This window comes from Ptychodera flava, chromosome 20, assembly GCF_041260155.1.
Source record: "Ptychodera flava strain L36383 chromosome 20, AS_Pfla_20210202, whole genome shotgun sequence".
In the NCBI taxonomy this organism is placed as follows: Eukaryota; Metazoa; Hemichordata; class Enteropneusta; family Ptychoderidae; genus Ptychodera; species Ptychodera flava.
In genome coordinates, this window is record NC_091947.1 from 31,376,610 (window position 1) to 31,398,314 (window position 21,705).

At 34.7% G+C, this 21,705-nt stretch overlaps 1 protein-coding gene across 1 annotated transcript in view; it reads right to left on the bottom strand.

Moving 5' to 3' along the window:
- Window positions 1-1,113: 1,113 nt before the first annotated feature.
- Window positions 1,114-21,705, bottom strand: part of LOC139120636 (serine/threonine-protein kinase 32B-like) — a 94,770-nt gene continuing 74,178 nt past the window's right edge. Inside the window, exons 5-12 of the mRNA XM_070685152.1 lie at window positions 21,136-21,173; window positions 6,340-6,429; window positions 5,719-5,822; window positions 5,099-5,215; window positions 4,467-4,592; window positions 3,556-3,684; window positions 2,549-2,619; window positions 1,114-1,373 (exon numbers count right to left, since the gene is read on the bottom strand). Coding sequence (XP_070541253.1) covers window positions 1,289-1,373; window positions 2,549-2,619; window positions 3,556-3,684; window positions 4,467-4,592; window positions 5,099-5,215; window positions 5,719-5,822; window positions 6,340-6,429; window positions 21,136-21,173 — 760 coding nt within the window. The 3' untranslated portion in view covers window positions 1,114-1,288. The remainder of the gene's footprint in view (window positions 1,374-2,548; window positions 2,620-3,555; window positions 3,685-4,466; window positions 4,593-5,098; window positions 5,216-5,718; window positions 5,823-6,339; window positions 6,430-21,135; window positions 21,174-21,705) is intronic.

A 21,705-nucleotide genomic window follows, 5' to 3' on the forward strand; every position in this document is an offset into this window, starting at 1 on the left:
AACCTTACACACATTAATCAACTTGAGCGATAAAAATCAGTGTTTTGGGATTTTAAATTTTGAGTTTTTTTTTTTAATTCCAAGAAAATAAAAATGACGGGCAGATACATGAAATAAAAAACTTTGGGTCACACTGGAGAAGAGGCTACCGCTGTAAATGAATCTTAAATATCACATAAGGTTCAAAAGGCATATCCTGCACATACAATCATACAGGCTCCTCAGTTTGGATTTACAAGCTTTTTCCAGAGATAGCCCTTGTATGTACAATACACAAATCACCATTTAGCTAAAGGTCACAGGGTCAATTGTGCCATTGCTGAGGACCAATTGCCAAAAAAAGCATGCATGGGCTCAATCATCCTGTGATTTTAATATTTTTCAGGTATAAGGCATTCTCCAGGATTTTTAGTTGTTTGTTGTATGTTTCATGTACAAGAGTCGCAGTTCAATACGCTGAATCACACTTTTCCATCAACTGGTGTGAGCAAGACCACAGCAATATTGACCTCATGAGGATACTATGCAAACACACGGTGATGCGCGGAAGTCAGATGATTTGTGTATTGCCATTGGACATGTAACTGCAACAATACAATATTATGACAAACCAACGTTATAAACTGAACAAACAATGTTGTAAACTGAACATGTGAAAACATTTGAATGCAAATAATTCAATAATATATACACAGCTTCTTCCTTCTTTGCATCTAGTTTATACTTATTCTAAAAATTGTATAAATACAAATTGAGTCTAGACTTACCCTCTAACTATAAAATATTGACAAGATTGTCCCACACGCATAAATGTTACACATTAACCACTCAAAACATAGCTGAGTGTAATATTCTGTATAAAATGTACATGTCCTCCACCTAGGCAATACAATCTCAGCCATGAGATTTTTCACTTTATCTCTGCAATAGGATTTTGGCAATGCAGTACGATATTTGTATCAAGGTTTTGTGACTTGAGTTCCCTTGAACTTGGAACTTTTGAACTGAAATTAGTAAACCTTAAAACGCTGGGGGGTTAAAAAAGACAGAAATTGTTGTGTGTGAATTTCTGTCTGATTTTGAGACATTGAGCAGGTATGGTTCCAATATCAGGTGTAGAGGTGGAAAAATGAAACTGACAGCATCCATCAAAACAGGTACTGCCAACAATGAATGTAAAAACTCATCAGTGTTCAAGTCAAACTGATAGTCTCTCAGTCTTCATTTGTTTCCATTTGTTCTGGTTTGGTGGGATTATTTGCCGGTGACGAATGATTTTCCTGTGGATTCATTTCCGAGTTCTGTTGGCTTTGCTCTTCTTTTCTTCTTTTTCTGTACTCTCTTTGTCTGACTTTTCTTTTTCATGCTTTATCCTGCCCATAAAAAACATAAAAATGCACTTTGACAATTCACCAAAAAATTTTTGCACTATACTCCAGTGCTTTACACGATTGGAGCTTGAACTACAGATCGGAAGTTAAGGGGACCAAGGGGACGCTGTACCCAACACAGCATATTTTGCTCAAAAATCACATTTTGCAAATATTCATTCAATTTTTAATTAATTTGTTAACCCAAGATGAAAATATTGGTTGGGTTCACCTTTTAGCTTGTCAAACAGTCGTAAGTTGCGTGATAAAGAAGTGTTAATTTATGCAAATGTATGCAAATCACCTGATTGTGTGATTTCTTTTTCCTCCCAATTTCAAAATTTCCAAAGGATTTAACTTCACTCTGGATGGGTCAAATTTTCTGAAATTTTCACATTATATTCTTTAAATGTTATATAACAAAATAAATGTTTTGTTTGGCAATAAAGTTCATACATTTTGAATAAGAGGCATTTTAATTTTGCTAATCATGAATTTAATCTCTTTTTCGAGTGTCAGTCTTCCAACCCTTGCCTTGCCATTTTAGAGATAATGAAAAATAAAATAGTCATTTTTTTTCTACATATACTCTTGTTTCAAATGAAATATTACATTTTATCATTAATACCAAAATCGACGTTTTTAACCAAAATATACGCCCACTTCATCCTTCGAGTAAACTACTGCTACCATACTAAACTTAAAAGTCTCTGCTTTTTGAAAGTATAACGTATAAGGGGATTTCCTTGTCATCTTTGATGAGAAATATTGCTTTGAAAAAAACTGCGTTGGCAACATGCGGCTCCACCTTAAAGAGCACTCACATTATCAGGTTGAACTGTAGAGGGCGTAAATAGTTTACAAACCAAGAATTGCAGAGAAATGAAATCAGAATGCAGATTGCAAATTGAACATTATCAATCACAAAGATGTTACTTTTTGCTTCATAATTATTCAGTTTTGGATTCTTCAAAGTTAACTGGAGAACATTTTCCAACTGCTCTTAATATTGGTAGCTTTTCGCTCTAACCATGTAAAGGACTGTATTGAAAGCAATCAATAGTGGTGAACTCCACCCATAGAAAGTTAGCTGAAACACAAAGGATCTAACTTTGTCTTGTCAAACTTTCAGCTTCCTCCTTAATACAGACTACAAACTGTTCCTACCATAATCTTACCTTTCTCTGTTATATACTTTGAAATCAGCATTTATATTTTCAAGACAAACTTGCATGGGATCATTTGCATCCTGCAAAATACAATAACAGAACAAAATAATTAGTATTACGATGCTGATTATTGTAATAAGTATTTTTATTCTTTGTCTCTTTTTATACTGCTACATTCAGGAACAGCGTGCAACCATCCCTTTACATATTTTAGAAGTACTTAAAGCCGCACTTTTCAATCCCAGGTTCTCGCATTAGTGGAATTCTCCTCCCAGTTAAACACTTGGCCAGTACGATGTTTGATTTCTATAACATTGATTACACAAACTGATCTCAACCTTTTGTCACATTTTGCTAATCCTGCAAACAGGGTTTATGCAAGCTATTGATTGACAGTTGGTTCAAATTGCCAACGGGCGACATTCCCCACCACAAACGCTTGAATTTCCTAAAAAATTGTCTTCCAGTCGCGTTAGACTTTGAATATAACCACAGAGTTCGATCGGCAGCAACTTCGCGCTGACCGCTTGACAGTCTGTCTGTGTTTTTGCGGCCGGGGAAAACTAAAAAGTTGCATTTTCTGGAGCGTGTTGCCTGTTTGGTGTCCACTTACACAATTAACGCCGCCATAACTTGGCGTCCTTTTAAAGGGAGTCTCCGCCTTTAAAGACTGAAGAGGTTTTCAAAAACGATGGATGAAATATTTGTTTCATTCCTTTTTGAACAAATCAAATGCAAGAACCTTCCTGATTTCAAAACCACCATGGATTTCAATTCAAAGTCACAACATAAAGTTTACATTTCACTGGCACTAGAATTAGCTCGGTACCAAAAATAGTAACAGTGTATATTAATCATCAGATTTTCTTTCGCTGTTATATGGACAATGAGTCCGAAATAAAGTCTATAATAATGATAATAAACGAGAATGGCATTGAACGTTTATCATTATTTTGATGGTGAGGGCGCTTTAGCAAAATTCTCAAGAGGGAAGGATTATCTTAATATATACTCACAACAATTTTGTTATCTTTGCTATTCTTTGAACCTTGTTTTGCCAGCCGCTTCTTCTTCTTGTGGAGTGGTTTGGCCTCTATGATCATTTCCTCCAATTCAAATGTTGGATCACAATTTAAATGATCTTTCTGTAATGGAAGATTGTTGTTGGCATTGAGATGAACAAAGTCAATTATACTATTGTTCAAACAATACACACACATGACAATCAGCAGCAATTTTATCCTTGTCATTTCAGGCACTGAACTCCCTTGGTACTGTCTCAATGACTCAACACAGATGCAATCACAGGAGGTAATTATCAAATGCCTATTTGAAAAGTTGATTCTCAAAGTCAGATGAGTTAACCCTTTGAGCGCCAAAGTCAATTTTTGTCACCCTCATAGAATTTACCCAAGTCATATTTTTTTAGAATTTTGCCAAAATTTTTTATAAAGAACTGCAGCAAATGAAATGTGATGTCCATTTGGTCAAAAATTATCAAAATAATTACAAAAAATTCCTAAAAATTGGTAAAAAGTTGCACTAAAGTTTTGGTGGGAAAAATTACAGTTCTCAAAGAGTTCAGGTTGTCAGTCGTATCCAAGGTCTGTATTTTCACAATGCTATCCAACAACCTGTATCAACAAAGTGTGCTTTTCACAGATGGTCTTTCAAATGGCTATATCTTTCTGTACATGCCTGCATATTAATCAGTTGGAATGGCAAAAAATCTCTCCACTCTTCCTAGAAAAGTGTCAAATATTAAAATGCGTGTATTTTATTACTGTACAGAAAAAAACAAACATGTATTTGATACCTTATCAGCATGAACTTGAGGCTCTGGCAAAATGGATTAAAGATTTTTTTTAAAATTATCATATTTGATGGTTGAGACACATTAGAATCTGGATAAAAAAAAATTACTCACTGCCGGGACAAATGTTGGTTTAATTTGCATTCCTAAAATAGCATTGAAATCTAACGATGATACAAATGGGTGAATCTTCAATTCTTCAAGTGTTGATATTCTTTCATCTGGATGGATTGTGAGAAGCTGCAGAAAATGAGTGAGATTTATTGAAGAGAATCACCACAATAAATAGTTGTTTATCATTTACTGTCTTGAAAGTCACAGCAGTATGCATATCAGTTGATGGTTTTAACGCAAAATTCAACCAGCCAAAGTTTATCAACAAAAGTTCAATTAACTGTTGAAAGATGGACTTCAGGATTATGGGGAGAGTTTGGCTCACGACAGTAACATGCAACTAATATGCCTGCGTGGCGATTGGTTTACAAAACTCGTTCGGCGCTCTTAACAGTGAAACGTGTCCATTGCAATTCACAGTTACTGCTGTACAAGTGTGAATGACCATGAAGCATGGAAGTCCCCTGATAACACACCACTGACACTTTGCAGAGATTTCCATCCATTGAATGTCGCAAAGCTGTGAAATCTCCTTTGTCATACACAGGTATCCACTTTTCAGGGTGTGATCTTACAAATTGATGCAAGCGACAAGATTGGTTCTTAGTGGAGAAATTGTCTGCTTAACTCACCCTCCGAAGTAAACTGACAAGCCCATTATCCCATGAAGATGGGTAATAGACATTGGTCACTGCAAAGAGATGCTGTACATCACTTATTGATGTGTTTGAGTGGATGTCATATGGCCTCTGTGATAAAAAGGGAAAACCAAGGAATTAGGAATAACATTTCACCGAGGGTGTGAATATGGCCCTAATGGTGCTATGAAAGCAAAATCTGTTGCTTAATTTGTTGCTATGAAAGTAAGATCTGTTGCTTAATTTGTTGTTAAGAAAGCTAGATTCTAACTCTCAGTTTCGGTACAAAACAGCACAAGTGAAAGGCACAAAGGTATATATTTGTTTGATGCTATTAAAGTGAAGAAAATTTGTGTAGACAGACAGACTTATAACAACAAAAAGAAACTTAAAACTTGAATAACTGATATCTTTATGGTACTAAAATGCTGTAAAGTTGACTTCTTCCACTAGACTTGTAGGTTTATTATTTTTGAAATGCATGTCTCAGCTTCACAATATAAATATTCACATTATACCATGAGTATGCTTTCCCAATGTACCTCGGAATATTTGTCTTACTTGTAACAAACGGAGAGTGCAAAACTTCAAGGAAGCCTCCACACTTAACTAACCTTGCCTCGTATCATTTCATAGGCACAGACACCGGTTGACCACCAATCAACGGGAAATGAGTAGCCTGAATTTTCCTCAATTGCACATGCAAATACTTCAGGTGCTACATCAAATCAAAGACAGAAAGCAATAATACTGATGAGAGAATCGTTGAAGTAACAACACCGACAGAATTCAAACCGCAAACTCTATAGATAACTGTAAAATACCTTATCACGACTAACACCAGAGGGCGCTATGTACTGAGCATGATTCATGAATTTCTTTGCAAACACCTGACATAATGTCTACTGTTTTCTGTTCAGAAATCAAATATTATGTACACTTTTGAAATAAGATCTTGCATCATATGCTTTGTTATCAATTGTTCAGAACATAAGCATTTCTTACTGGAACAGGTAAATATATCATTTTCACAACAAGATTTCTGTATTCATAATTGCGTTTGTTCCAATGGCAATTCACATACATGGATACAAATACTAGCTTTTTTATTCACATCTTGCATCAACTAAAATTGTACCTACAAAGTGTAAAAAATTCAGTCGCTTGCTTTCTTGTTAAACTGTTTTATGATAGACTAAGGTTTTAAAATATGCAGATCTATGCATAAAACTTACCCATATATGGTTTGGTCCCTGACATTGAATTTGGTAAGCTACCATCTTTACATATGGCTGCTATGTTAAAATCTGTTATATGTACATGTCCTATTGGGGAAAAAGAACAGATTTTAAGTTAACATTAAGATGATTTCACATTGACAAATAAGTTTGACTTAACTACTGATGGGATTTCTCTTAATGATCTTTTAAAATAATATCAGCAAAATGTACTGTATTAAAAAAAGGGTGTAAGTTGTATTCATTTCCACTGATAGGATGTGCAACAGTGTCCCCTTTTCAACTTTCTGGTGCGACAGTGTGTGTCACAAAATGTAGTTCATTGAATAGTTGATGTCTGCCCTCTATAGACAGAAATGAGAATTTCAGACGGCAGAAATCATTTACATGTAGAAATTCAGTTTTAAAAATACCTCTGGGCATGGCATTACCCATATGTTTGCTAATGCATCCTTTTGTCAAAACATTTTATGAATCATAAATCTCTAATGTTTTGAAAAAAAAATCACGATCTTTCCCATTGAATTTTCGAGTCACTTTCTGCCAGATTTTGAATTGAAAAGAGATAGTAGGACACAACGACCTTCATCACATTCTATGCCTGTACAGTACTATCTATTCATCCTTCCATCTATTCATACACACTGAAATCTTGTCTCCCCTACAGCTATACTGTTGTCAGTTGCATGTAAAGGACATGTTCTACTGTAAAATATCAGTACACAATATTGATAAACTGTCTGCTAATTATGTACATTGACATATATGAATACCCCAATCAATGGACAATTGCAATCTCCATATATTGATATTTTTAGAAAATCTTAAGGACATGCTTTTGATATTGACCATCATGCATGATACAGCCCACGCACATAATGTCTACAAACTTCAACCTCAGCAAAAATTAATCAGAGTAGAAAACATCAAACATATGCAAAGGCAGTATTCAACATACCGTAAACTTAAATGTGAGTGACAGTGGAAATAAAACTGTACACAGCAGGCTGCTGACAGATTAAATAGATCTGCAGCTTTTAGAGTAGTAATTTCCACAGTATAATGTCCATGAATTATGAGATAAATAATATTTAACCTGTTCACCCCCCGATTCCCTGTAACTAGGTCCACGCTCAGCATTGATAACAAAGGGTTTGGGCCAAACCATGGTGGTGAAGGGTTAAAGACCATGGCATAAAAGCTATAAAAGTCATGATTTAAAATATCAACCATACGAAATCATTGACCTTTCCTTAAGCTGCCACACATGTACATCTGTGTTCTTTATGAAAAACATGTTACTCATTTATAAATGGAATATGCAAAGATATCGATCCTGGATATTTGATAAAGATATGACATTTGATTAGAGACCTACACACAAATATTGATTTTATTTTACTGCCAGGAATTGCAACTCTTTAACCTTTGTTCAGCCGCATATTTGATTGTCTTTAAAATTAATGGTTTTCATGATGACATTTTGTAATCAAGGAACTGGACAGGAGCTACACTGTAAAATGAATTAACCCTTTGAATGCTGTAAATTTTCCCACCAAAATTTTGTGTAAAATTTTACCAACTTTTATGAATTTCTCTGTAATTTTTGACAATTTTGGACTAGATGGACATCAATTTTCATTGGCTACAATTTTTGATCAAAATTTTGGAAAAAATCGGAAAACAATTGTGCCAGTTTCATTTTATACAGGAGACAATAGTTGACTTTGGAACTCAAAGGGTTAACATCAAAACCTTGGAATATAGCTTTCATATTTATGAATAGAATTTGCTGCATTAATTCTTGGCTCCTTCTGACAATCACTGGTCTATTGCAAATATTTTGTCACACAGATGAACTGAAGTGATATGAAATTTCCTCAAAGGACTGTTATTGCAAGTTAAAACATCAGCTAAAACTTTATGTAAAATGAAGTTAAAGTCCTGCAAATTGCTCTTCTCATCTGTAAATGGAAGGTAGCAAAATGTAGGTTTTTAGACAACCCCAAAGCTGGTTACTGCTGCATTTTGTCATTTTCTAAATGGAAGAGAACTTAATGAAGCATCATTTTACATGACTGCTGACAAAAGAATCAAATCTAGACATTCTTCAAAGTCTTCCCTCACTGACTGTGACAAGCTTTTTTCATTCCAGAATTTGAAAGAGACACCAAAAATCGGGATTCAGAATTTGAAAATACCAAAATGGTGACTCAATTGACTGATGTCTGTCAGCTGTGATTCTGTGACAAAATAGCACAAACAACCATGAAGTGATGCCTGCAACAGGAAGTCATTATCCTTCAGGTGATCATTGTAGAATGTACTGTATTATGATCTCCGGCACAGGTAAGTTTTACGATAAAAGCAGGTGGTTTGCCATCAATAATGGTTCTATATCTTGAGACAAAATGAGAACAGCAGACATGTATTGGTTGCATCATGATCCAACCGCAGAGAGACTGTGGTCTGATCTAGTTGTCCAGTTCACTGATTCTTTGATTCTGACTTGGTCACTTTCCTAGTAAAGTTGTTAATAGCATTATTGGAATACAACTCAAAGCAGTGTTCATGACACAAATTATAATGCCCCATTAATGCACTATAAAATTGTAAGCAATAAGCTGCATTTGCCAGACGTGATGTGAAGTCGTAGGTATATATACATATATATACTCGGTTACATGAAATTGTAACTTTTGATTTTTTGGCAGTAACATTGAAAGAGAAAAATAATGTAGTCTGGATTTATAAAGCATTGGATGGCATTTAGATAAATAAAAAATACTTCTTTTAATGGTATTCAATACTTCAGAGGTAAAACTATTATAACTACTGTGTATGCAACTTTCCCAAAGGGTGAACGTGTTGGTATTATCTTGGGAGAATTTTCTGAATACCGGCTCCTTTGTGGGATTTGAAACACGGGGTAATGTGTTTCACAGAGTGTTACCCCCTGTGACATTGGAAACAAAGTAACATGTTTCAGTGTAACCCCATGAGCTTTGAAATACCCCATGAGATTTGAAATACCCCATGAGATTTGAAATGCAGGGTAATGTGTTTCACAAAGTGTTACCTACCCCCTGTGAGATTGGAAACAAAGTAACGTGTTTCAGTGCTACCCCATGAGCTTTGAAATACCCCATGAGATTTGAAATGCGGGGTAATGTGTTTCACAAAGTGTTACCCCCCGTGAGATTGAAACACTAGAAAACGTGTTTTACAGATTGCAAATTCAATCATCAAAGAAAAGCTTCAGTGGTGGGCATCTGTTCTCATGTGGACAGGATCAGAGGATTACAGTTTCCCACTTTTTGTGAAAGGTGTGTTAAAGTAAATCACAAATACTGATCTATATCCTTAGGAAGGCATGGATACAGCAGCGTACATTTACATCTCAGCCACTAATCCTTCTCTGACTATCGTTTCACTTTCAAGACCCGAGGCCAGATGTTCGGGAGCTTTTGGCACCATGAAGACAATCACCACAATACACAGTGGCTTTTGACTTCTGGGCGATAGACTTGATGATTATCAAGTGTGGGTCATCAGGAAAAAAAAAAGCCTGAGAATGCCACGGTGAAACACAAAGTTGTAGAGATCCGGTTATGATGCGATGAGCTTTCACTGCTTGGCAATTATACTGAATGATAACGCAATGTGATATGGGGACGATGGTGGTCCACAAGAATACTGGGAATGTATCTACTGATGTCTAATTTGACATCAGGGCATCATTCAACCGGTTGCACTGCATGCAATGTCTGCACCTTTTGCCTGTTAACATTATATTATTCCTCAGAGTTACAAAATCTGATGATTGGCACAGTTAATGATTTGATCTTTGTCAAGATTTGTAAAATCACCTCCAATGGTCGTTTTCAAGTAGTCAGTCTACCAGGCTGAAAGCAGGCACACATTGTACAGTATAAAGTAATGAGGATGTACTAAGCTTGTGTTGAATCAGATAAACCTATAGGCATGTATATTTAATATTCAGGTTGAGTTTTGAACCCTGTACTGTTCAGCTATAATTTTCAAACAAGCCACAGGTTGCCGCGTGAATCTATCCATCTGATAGCAGTATGCTTATATGGTGATAGAAGAGATCACCTTGGCAACACGACCTACTCAGTCGCTTCACTAAGCCGTCAGCAGCTTGGATTCATGTGGGCAATATGATAGATAACCATAGCACAGTTAAAATATACATGATTTGAAAATGTATCACAATTGTGTTTTCAAGGATGGCACTGGTGATAGCAAGCTAATATCCTAATGACACTACTCATGTTGTACTGAACACTGGAAAGCAGTTGACTTCATGCTCTATTATTTTCCTATCAGTTGTTGACGTACAAGTACTTGTTCGTGTACAATTACGACTTACTAGAGGTACAAATATTTTACAAGATTCTAAACCGGTTTTAAAAAATCATGATACTTTCGTTGGTCCAATTAAATTTGAGCATGTTTACAGCAGGCCACTTATGCAAATAAACCTTGATTTGACGAGTTCTATACATATACAAATTATGAACGTGCCGTGATTTATATGATAAAATGTGAAATATTTCCTTACATCTGAATCTTTTCACACGCGCCATTGAACTTTGATGTGACAATGAAACCACTTCCAGATTACAGTGTTTGTATATAAGGATGTTCAAATTTTGGGGATCTATTTTTAACCCTGTCTGACCGACCTTGAACAGGAACAAGGTCAGTGTGTTCACTGAACTCAGCCTAGTTCATTATTTGCAAAAGCAGTGCAGTACCTGAGCAGACATGAGAAACATGTAGTTGACTTGCTCGTTCTGTAACATACCACCAGACAGTAAATAATAAACAAACTCTAAATGCAATATGACTAATTAACACCTAAAGTTTATGAATATTCCACAATTAAGTCTGCCCTTATGGCATTTAAGGCATCTCAATTCTGTTTCATTTGATAAGTATCAGAACATGATAGCTGCATGCCTGCTTAGTTATCTAATGACTGACTCATAAGCTGACTGTTTATATAGTATCGATAATGTAGTGCATTCAAGTGTCAGCGAAGTTCGTTTTTTTCGGCTTTGCCGATGAAGTTCTGTAAAGGTTGTGACCCAAAGTTAAATAAATCTTATTTATATTACGATATTAAAACAAAATGAATAGTTTCTTATTTGCAAGAAACGAGTCAAATGGAACAATTTTTCATTATTATTCTTTTCAGCAACCCATAAATCCAAATACGCAATTTCCAAATAAAAGAACATCTTTTCTTTACAACATCACAAATCCTAATGAAACAATTTAAATTGTGGAAGAAAATAAACCAAGTTATTCATCCACTGTGGCAGTTTCATTATAAAATGACCAAAAATTTACCATCATGTAAACTTCTTTTGCTGTAAATTGATATGACACAATTTAATCCAATATGTTTATCATTTTGATGAAAGTTGTTTAACTGCAGAAAATTGGGAATGTCAAACTTCTGAAACTAGGCCTTTGATCATCAAAAATGTTTTGAGTATTACTTTGACAATCAAAGCAGAATACTGTCTAATTCTTTTTTACTTAATGGCAGATCTCTTTGGTAAGAACAAAAAAATGTGAATAACATGCTGTATAGCAGACTGCTTGCCAATCCCTGTAAATTTAGGATGTGACTGCATCCCTGTAGGAATCTCTGAAAATCTTTATCACTGCAAATCTTGACTCCTGCTTGTGAGATCATCAAGCACGAGATTTTCAACTATTCAAGACATGAAACTTTTTCCATTTCCACTGATGAGAACTATCTGTATACCAAGACACTGTGTGAGTGTTGCCTTGAATTAAATTTTTATTGATTAAAATTCAGATCTGACAACCATTTTTGATTGCGAATTTACCCAATTGATCACATTGAAGTCTGGACTTTATCATCTTTAAGGTATTTTTTTTCAATGATGTTAATATTTCTTCCTAGGAAGGCACTTTGGTTGCTTTGTTTGATATATGCGTTGACACAACTCTGTTGGACATGAAAATATAATTTACTGTACAAACATAAGAGATGATCTACTGCTGTGCACCGGGCACCAATACTTGTAAGTCTTTTGTACATTAAATGAGAAGTGGGATCACAGCTTCACATGGGGGAGCCTTGATGTAACGATGGCTTCGCCATACACATCAATTTGACACTCTGACCTTTCTGTAAGATTACCTTCCCTCCCACTCTCATTATACTTTCTTTTCTTATTTCATCTATCATCTTTCAAAGTCCTGAATACATCCTCCTCCTACTCCTTGGAGATAATTCCCTTTCAAAGAGATGTAAAATATGGCTGAATGCACTGCTCCCAAATTAGCAAACGTCTACGTCCCGTTCTTTTTTATAGAATTGGTGATTATGTATCACATATCATTTGACTCAACCTGAATGCCAATTGTCAAAATGCTGTCGGCACAGAATGAGTCTTAAAATGTACTTAGCTCAGATTCTTGGAAAGTTGTGTACTGGATACTGTATAATTACTCATTAATTAGGTACCCAGGGTAGCACAATGTGCATGCATGTACAGTTAGAATATTAGAGTGACTACTTTAAAGCACATTTTATACTGCCTACAGTTTTATGAAGTTTAAAAAACAGTTTAGCACGCCTTGGTGTTGTGAAATGATGGGAATAAACTGATATTTAAATGTGGTATTTCTGATCTGTTTCATACTGACAAACACAATATTCTGATATTTGAGCAGTATACCAGTGAAAAATTAAATTGCACCTCCATTCTTTTCTTTTTTTTTGATCTCTTAGACTTACTACAGTTGTACAACGACAATAAGACTGGTAACATTTTTACACCTTAATACAAAACAAGACAATTGCAAGGACTAAGCTTGAGGACACAAAATCACTGCAGTCTGCTAGGTTCTCTGCAACATTTGTAGCAGAAAGATGTTTTTAAGATGAGCACTTAAAGTCTCCATATCTTCTCCAATTCAGTACATTTTTATCTTGAAAAAAGTTTGATACAGAAATTCATTCAGGTTATCCCAACCTATTTGCAGCTTGATGGAAAATGTACACTCTTTAGTATTAGACTAATTATTGACGGCTGGATTTCATTACAGAAATTTCACATCTGCCAAGGAATTAATCAAATGTGCAGCTCTGCTGAACAAATTTTATAATCACAAAAATTGAACACAAAAACACATGTAACATTTAATTTTAAAGTTTGTAAACAGATTTCTCCAATTACAGATATGGTGGATAAATCTAAGATAACTGACAGCGCCAAGTACGGTGACAAGGAATGTACACAAAGAAGAAAACATATGATATAGTTTGTAAGGTTGCATGTTTCCATCACCAAGATTTGAAGGAGCTGATACTGAAGTCAGGCATGACTGAGCTGCAGATGTATAAAGAATGCCCCAATGTCATTTATTATTGAGCAAGGAGACAGAGACACCACATATCTTGATATATCAATCAATACAGAACAATATAATAAAGAAAATCCTACTCATCAAACAAAATTGTGATAGCTATCAGAGCATGCTATTCAACAAAATCATGAATGTAAAAGGTCACAGACAATCTTATCAATTTCCTTTTGAAGAATCTGATATAAGGAAGGGTATTGAACATTGCAAAATTTATAGTCCGCTCATCAGTTTTGACAATCCTCGCCAAAAATAGCATCAAACAGCAAAATATCAAGCTTATCAGATACAGGGTATAATATCTATTGATGAGGTAACAGAAATACAGATACCACTATAAATGTCAAATATTATGATATCAATATCGATATGTCATTTAAGAAACTGAAGCGGAATGCATTGAGTTTCATGATGAATGAACACTTTAACTTCTTGGGAAATTAATTATTTTGGATTGAAAAAAGCCTGACAGCAATATTCTTCCAAGATTTCAAGTAAATTTCTATCTCTGAATATTTTTGTTATGGAACGACAGTATACAGAGTATACAGTATAATGTCCAGACATTGATTACAACAACAGGATGTGCTCAGACTTTCCACGTGACACCACTTCTTGGTTTTACGACCAGATCTTTATCTCTCTCTCTCTCTCATTCACTTTTTTTTTTCTTGATGAAGGGGCAACTTTTGTCAGAGGAAATTATAGTTATAGGCTAGTGTAACTGTATTGTATCCATGCTTCCTCAGTCATATCATAACGGGCTGTTAAAACATGTCTCCACACATTCAGTAAGTCATGGATCCATGTTTAAGAATTACACAGCAAACGATTCTTTCCACATGCACATGTACTGTACATTAGTCACAAGGATTATAATTAACAGTAAACTATTGTTTTTGTTCAAAATGAAACAATAATCATGCTGAAAACCACTACTGGCATCATTTTTACATTTCCTCTTCTTTTTCTTCAAATTTTATGACAAGACTACAATTATGTCAGGTCAATAAGTCATGATGGTGAGATGTACCAGAACATGTATGTATCATAAAATTTTAAGACACTTTATGATAAATGGTATCATTTGATATGTTACCTCTTATAGAATGAGATGTATTATATTCCAGTTTACAATCATGTTTTGTAATGCCTTGTACATTACATTTGGCCTCTGTCCATAATTCATAAGTCTATGAACAAACATCTGACAGATGATATTGAAATAAAGAACAGTAATGTCTCTCATACACTCCCCTAGGTTATCTTCAAGTATACAATTCCTTACACTGGCTGCTAAAATCCTGGACTGTCTTCATTATCAAGCTGTGCATCAATTAGCACCAAACAAAACAGTGTTGTTTGCTAGCTCAAACTAGACCAGGTACACTGGTACAAACTGTATTCTATGTGCCCCTTTCTTAGTGTAATTTATATCATTGTATCATTTCAGAATGTAACTCTCACTACCTTCCCAAAGTTGATTACTTCATATTGCACGTATATCTTATAAATAGCAGTAAATAGAGTTCATAATGATCTTGAAATGTTTTTCATATGTTGTCAGAATTCAAAAATGTATTCCTGTTCATGTGCTACATTTTCTTCTGAAATGACAGACATAAAAGAAAACGTGTTCATGTTTTTATGCACTGCACGTCTAAACTGTTCAAGATAACAACCTGTTATTGTACTCTTTGCTCATCATGAAGTCCAGCTGAAAGTAGTTGTTTCTGAAGAGGTAGTGTAGTGTGTCTACGAAAAAAGTCGCTTCGAAGTGACATTATTGCTTATACCTCACAGAAAGCCAGCAGTTCAAACCCATATAACAGTGTCGACTTCCCTAATCTGCTACTTATGAAGCAACTGTATCATGGCCTAGATAGTAACAAATAACTGTGTTTACATCAGCCAGCAGTTTCTTTGAGAGAATGTTTTTGTCACGGGTAATAGATATGACAAAGTAGGATATACATTATGTTAGAATGCGTCTCTGGGCAGATATTCTGACTCTCAAATTGTTACAGTTTGTTCTCTTGGGGTAAGAAAAATTTTCACTGTCTTAGTTTTTTGAAAATCGAAAATGTTATTTTCCCCATGGAGTTAACGCAAGGATGGTGGCAAGTAATTTGTTTCTCTATAAGTGTTAACTTTGATCGGGTGACCCCTAATTATTCTTAATTTCGTAAAAGAATGGTTTGAAGTTTCACTGAGCAAGGTGTGAGCAAAAGTTTCAGTCTTTGACTTTCAAGGCGCATAGTGACCTTGCACTAAATTGAATGGGCATTAAATTTGACATACACCTATAAATCTGGTCCTTTCAAGGTCTTTGTGACTATCAAAATGCAATGCAGCAATCCTGTTGGTCATTGTGTCTCTAATGATGTCACCTTACTCCATTTCAACTTTATAATGTACCAGCTATAAAGTGAATGAAGGCATGATTCAGGAATAAAATTTTGGAAGAATCAAAGGAACCACTTATCCTTGAATCTACTAGAAATACTGAAATAATAACTGTCTTTAATCATATCGGTACATTTCAACTAATTGCAGAAAACAATTTACTGGTTTCAATTACTAATGGAATTGAATATAAACATGTATTACATGTAGTAACCCTAGAATTGTGTACATTAAAAGAGTACACTACGACCAAGGCGGCAGCAGCCCCATAATGCTTTCTACAGCTACTGCTATCACGATGTTAACATTTGTTTGAAATTTGTAAAATTTACTCTACAAAATCTTGTGAATCAATCCTTCTGCATTCGAATATAACTTGCCCGAATATAACTAATGTTTGTTGTAAAGTATGATATGCAGTGTAGCCCACAAACTTCACATTGGTTGCTGGCAGACAAATAATATTGCTATTTGCTTTTTTAAAATATATTCTTCTTGTCACTGGCTACCATGTAGAACATTGTAGTTCTGCATTTGCTGAAGAAACTATGACTTACTGATGATGATGGACACCAAACAAATGGCAGATGTGCAAAGAAATTGTACAAATTACAAATAAAAGTGACATATTATCTTTGATAGCTGACTTCGGGAAGGCCTGACCAAAATGGCAAAATTATTGCAAAAATACAGAATTAAAGATTTCATCATTATTTGAACATATCACATTAAAATCATCCCTAGTAACATGTCTACCAAATATCAAAGCTATCATACAAGTAGTTTTTGAGAAATAAATTTTTGACCAAAAATGGCAAAAGTGCCCAAAAATTACAAAATTGAAGATTTTCATCATAATTTCAATACATCATATTTAGATCATCCTTGGAACCTGCATACAAAATCAAAGCCATATATCAAAGCTATCACACAAGTGGTTTTAAAGAAAAAAATTGACCAAAAATGGTAAAAATTGCCCCAAAAATACAAAAATGCAGATTTTATTTGAATATATCACATTGTGATCATCCCTATCAACATGTTCACCAAATATCAAAGCTATCAGACATGTGGTTTTGGTAATAAAAACTGACCAAATATACCAAAAATTACCTTGAAAATACAAATTTTGCATATATTTGGATAATCTGAATAAATCTGACACAAGTTATCCCCAGGGGCCTATATCCCAAATATCAAACTGTCTGACCAGCAGTTTTGAAGATTTAAAAAGAATTTTTGACCAAAAATGACAAAAATTGCCTGAAAATACAAATTTGCATATTTCATCACAATTTGAACAAATCTGATTGAGGTCATCCCTCGGGACCTATTAAAGAAATTGGCATTTTGAAGAAGCTTCTTTGAACATAAAAATTTGACATACCACAGACACTCAGGACAACAACACACATCAATCTATTAGATAAGCGCCGTGTCGCTGACAGAGGAGCTAATAATTGCAAAATGTCAAGCCACAGTAACAATTGGTATTATTAATAGAATATTTAAACTTATGAGTGGTACTGACTCAGGTTATTTTTGTTCTAATTAGTCTAGATACACTTCTGCATAATTGTGTAGTACCGTGTAATTAATTTTTTGTTACAGCCCAGAATGTATAAACCATCAGAAAAACCGTGCAGCTAGATCTATTATTATATTTCAGGCCAAACAACAGTACAGTGAATAGCTGACCTGCAGAATTTGCCTGTATAACATTATTTTCTGGTGTAGTCAGGAGGCAAAGTACATGTTTTGCAATGCTCATTCATTTTGACTTCTCCTTTCACTGCTATTTAACATGAAACTAATAGTCACTGACAGGAAAATATGTCCAGGAAATGGAATGCGTCACATCAGAGCCAGGTTATGGCTGAACATAATATTTTGCTTAAAAAACCCTCTTAATTGCCTAGCTTACAATGAAATGCAATGTTTAAAAATGTAAGAATTGCATACTGCATGTCAGTGTCAACATTAGATTAAGATATGACTGGCTCTGCCCTATACCGTAATATCTGCATGAGTTATACATTTTTCGAATAATGTATTTTGCAATCAAACACACTTTATTTCTTGGCAAGCTTGTCACATTCTGAAGTCATTAATTATTGTGCTTCTAAACTCTCAAAGCCATGACCAAACATATATTGATATGTTGTCTTTAAAATTGAAAATTTAAGGTGGCTTTGAAAAAATTATTTAGAAAGAATATTCCTCTGTAATCTGCTCGGTGTTTCACATGTAATTTGGTTAATGGCTATAAAGTATTATGGCTCCATAAAAAATTCTCATTCAATAACTGTCATGTTCATCATAAATAAATAAATAAATAAATAAATAAATAAATAAATAAATAAATAAATAAATAAATAAACAAATAAATAAATAAATAAATAAATAAATAAATAAATAAATAAATAAATAAATAAATAAATAAATAGAATGAGTAACTGGTGTGCTGGTAGATACATGTATCCTATATCAGAGAAGGCTATGTAACCTACAGAGTTGAGTAACAGATTAATAATGTGATAAAACATTTACTGTTGCTATATAACAAGCTGCAACAAAAATTTCCAAGGCAACCACTGTAAACTACATCAGAATATTATTATGTCTAAATGTAACAAATAAAATACCCCCAGTAGTAGCTATCATAAAAGTGATCACTTCATTTCAAAGCTTACTTGTTATTTCTTTACTTTCACAGATATTTTGCTTGTGAAATCTGAAACATTGACATGCAAACAATACTGGTTAAAACTGGCAAAAGTGTCAAAGAATCTAAATTAATCTCCATCTATATTGCATTGATTTTTGTCAGATCGCAAAGTTATAGATGGGTAAATGGATGATTACTGATTCAAATCAAAATGGTCATCATAATTTGAATTCTGGTTACATGAATGAATGCCTTTGAGGAAATTAAATCTCACGGTAACAGTACAAGCCTGGCTGTGCTTCAGGCATTCAATGATCCCTTCAATTAACAGATCCCAATAACAAGAGCTAGGTCACCCTGCAAAGCTGCGGGCTAGGTCTTTTTCTCAGCTCCTTTTCAGCTATTGTCGATATTCAAATGGAATATTCTTTATTTCAGAAATCATTTCCTTCTTTCATTGGTAATACACATTTTAGACAGCTGAGGAGTTCTATGCAGCAGCCCTTGCAATCCTGAATTAATTTATTGTAACAGGCTTATTCCCTCACAAACTTGAAATTCTTTGCCAAAGTAAAAGTGCTCACAAAGCTGTTTTCCACAGCACGTTTTAGGCCAATTCTATACATGCATGTCATACAAAAGACTTTGAAAATGAATACTCAATGCATCCTTTTGACTATTAACTTTTAAAATGGAACATTACGGGAATTGGAAAACACTGTAGAGTGAAATATTTACAAAGATACGTATGCACAGTCTCTCTTTACAAATTACAGAGCTTCATAAATTCCAAATATTAATTACCACTGGCACATGTCATCATTTGTTAAGACAAGTCACATATATGATGAAGATATGAATTCATCAATACACGTCAGTCAAGTAACGGACATATCCATATGGCAGACATCATGTGAAAGTCTACATAAATGGGGGAGATCAATCATATTTTAAAGTGACCTGTAGGTTGATACAGTTCCACTGTATTCAATAGAGAAGAAATCCAGCTTAATGTAATTAAAAAATTCAAGAAAAATAAAAATGTTGATAATGTAGAGATTAGTGATCATAGTAATTTCATAAACATTTGACAAGAAATCATCTTGTTGTAGAATCTGGAAATCAAATATGAAAATGTGTTTTGGCAGAATTTTATTTAAAACAGAGAAATTTGCTACTTCTATTACAGCTTGACAGAAAGCAGATTGCACAAACCCCAGGGTGCTGGGGGCCAGGGCACTTGTTCAGAAAAGTGGTGGGGGTGTGCAGCCACATGTAGAAAACCCAGGGCCCATTTTAGACCTAAAATCTTGCTATTTTAGGACCCCATTTTAGACCTTTATGACCTTTGACCCAGGTTAAAAGTCATAAAGTAAGAATTTACAAATTGTTATCGGGTAAAATCAAGGATTTACATGACAGATTTACCGGCAAAACCTACCACTATACTGCATTTAGGGCTATGTTGTTGCTGGCCAAGCAATGATTTCCGTAAAACATTTCTGGAAATTCTATAATGTTTGGGTGAAAGAAAATATCTTTCACCCTCACCAAATTTTGGTCCAGCTTCTGAAAATTATCAGTTATGAGCAGTTACAGTCTGACTTGTGTGTTTTTAAATTCCGAACCACAAGAAGCATCACCGTTCGTCCCTGGGCACTACTAGTTCATGTGGCCATGGTTGATCTGTCATCATAAATTCTAGTAGCAGAGCCACTTTGTTTGGATATTTACTATTGGGCAAAAAATCTTCCGTATATGGAGCTCTGACCAATCAGTGATGGTGTTTTATAACCAAGTCAAAATTGGCTAAAACAAGGGGGTCTCTAATGGTTCCCCTGCCACAGAAAAGGATATCAATGCTTATTTAGCGCAGCTCAGAACCTGCTGGCGAGGCAGGATCGGACAGTTGGAATTCGTTCTTATGTGGCACTCGAAAATCGACCCCATTTAAGACCCTGCTCTATATTAGAATTGATACCCCCGTTTTAGACCAAGTTGCTGAAATACCCAACCCATTTGGCAGAACATATACATATTGGAAAGTCGGTTCCATTTACTTGTAGAAAAAATCATCCATGTAACATTAATGTGAAAGGCACTTTCTCTACTTATGATGATGCTGACATCATTGATTCACATTATGCAAATTCTCATCATTGATAATCCACCTATTCATGCCATGTCTATGCAATGGCATTCACAATAAACAAACATGATAATTAAGCCATTTGATCTGATAAAAATCTCTTTGTTTTCAGATATGTAACTATAATTGCACTTACCTTCTTCATCCAATAAAATATTGTCAGGTTTGATATCCCTGCAAAAGAGCAGAAAGTACAGGATTCAAGTTAGTAAATTACTGATAACATACACAGGTTAAAGGTATACAGTCACCTGTAATCCAAATATGCCCATATATGGTCAAAGGGGAGTTCCTTGGTATTCAAAATGCCCATGTGAGGGCGCTGTTTTTAAAAAGTGGCCACCCGCTTAAAATCTGTGATTGGTTAGATTTTCTCTTTCCATGGTAACTGTGGCAAAATTGGAACAGGTGACAGTATACCTTTAAATTATGAAATTCTCTTATCACATCTAAGGTTTTTGGTCCCAGTACTTACAACCTGGATGTAGGTCAGGATACATTTCTTGGTGCAAATGAAATCTATTAGGGCATGTGTGAGTAGTGACATGTGACATATGAAAATTCATATCAAAATAACCTACCTTCAATTGATATTGCGCATCATTGAGTTATGGTGTGTGCGCGTAATTACTCCGGATGGGAAATTTGTTGCCAAAAGGCTTCCTGAAGGCCATATTGGATTGTGCTATGAAACAACATTAAGAAG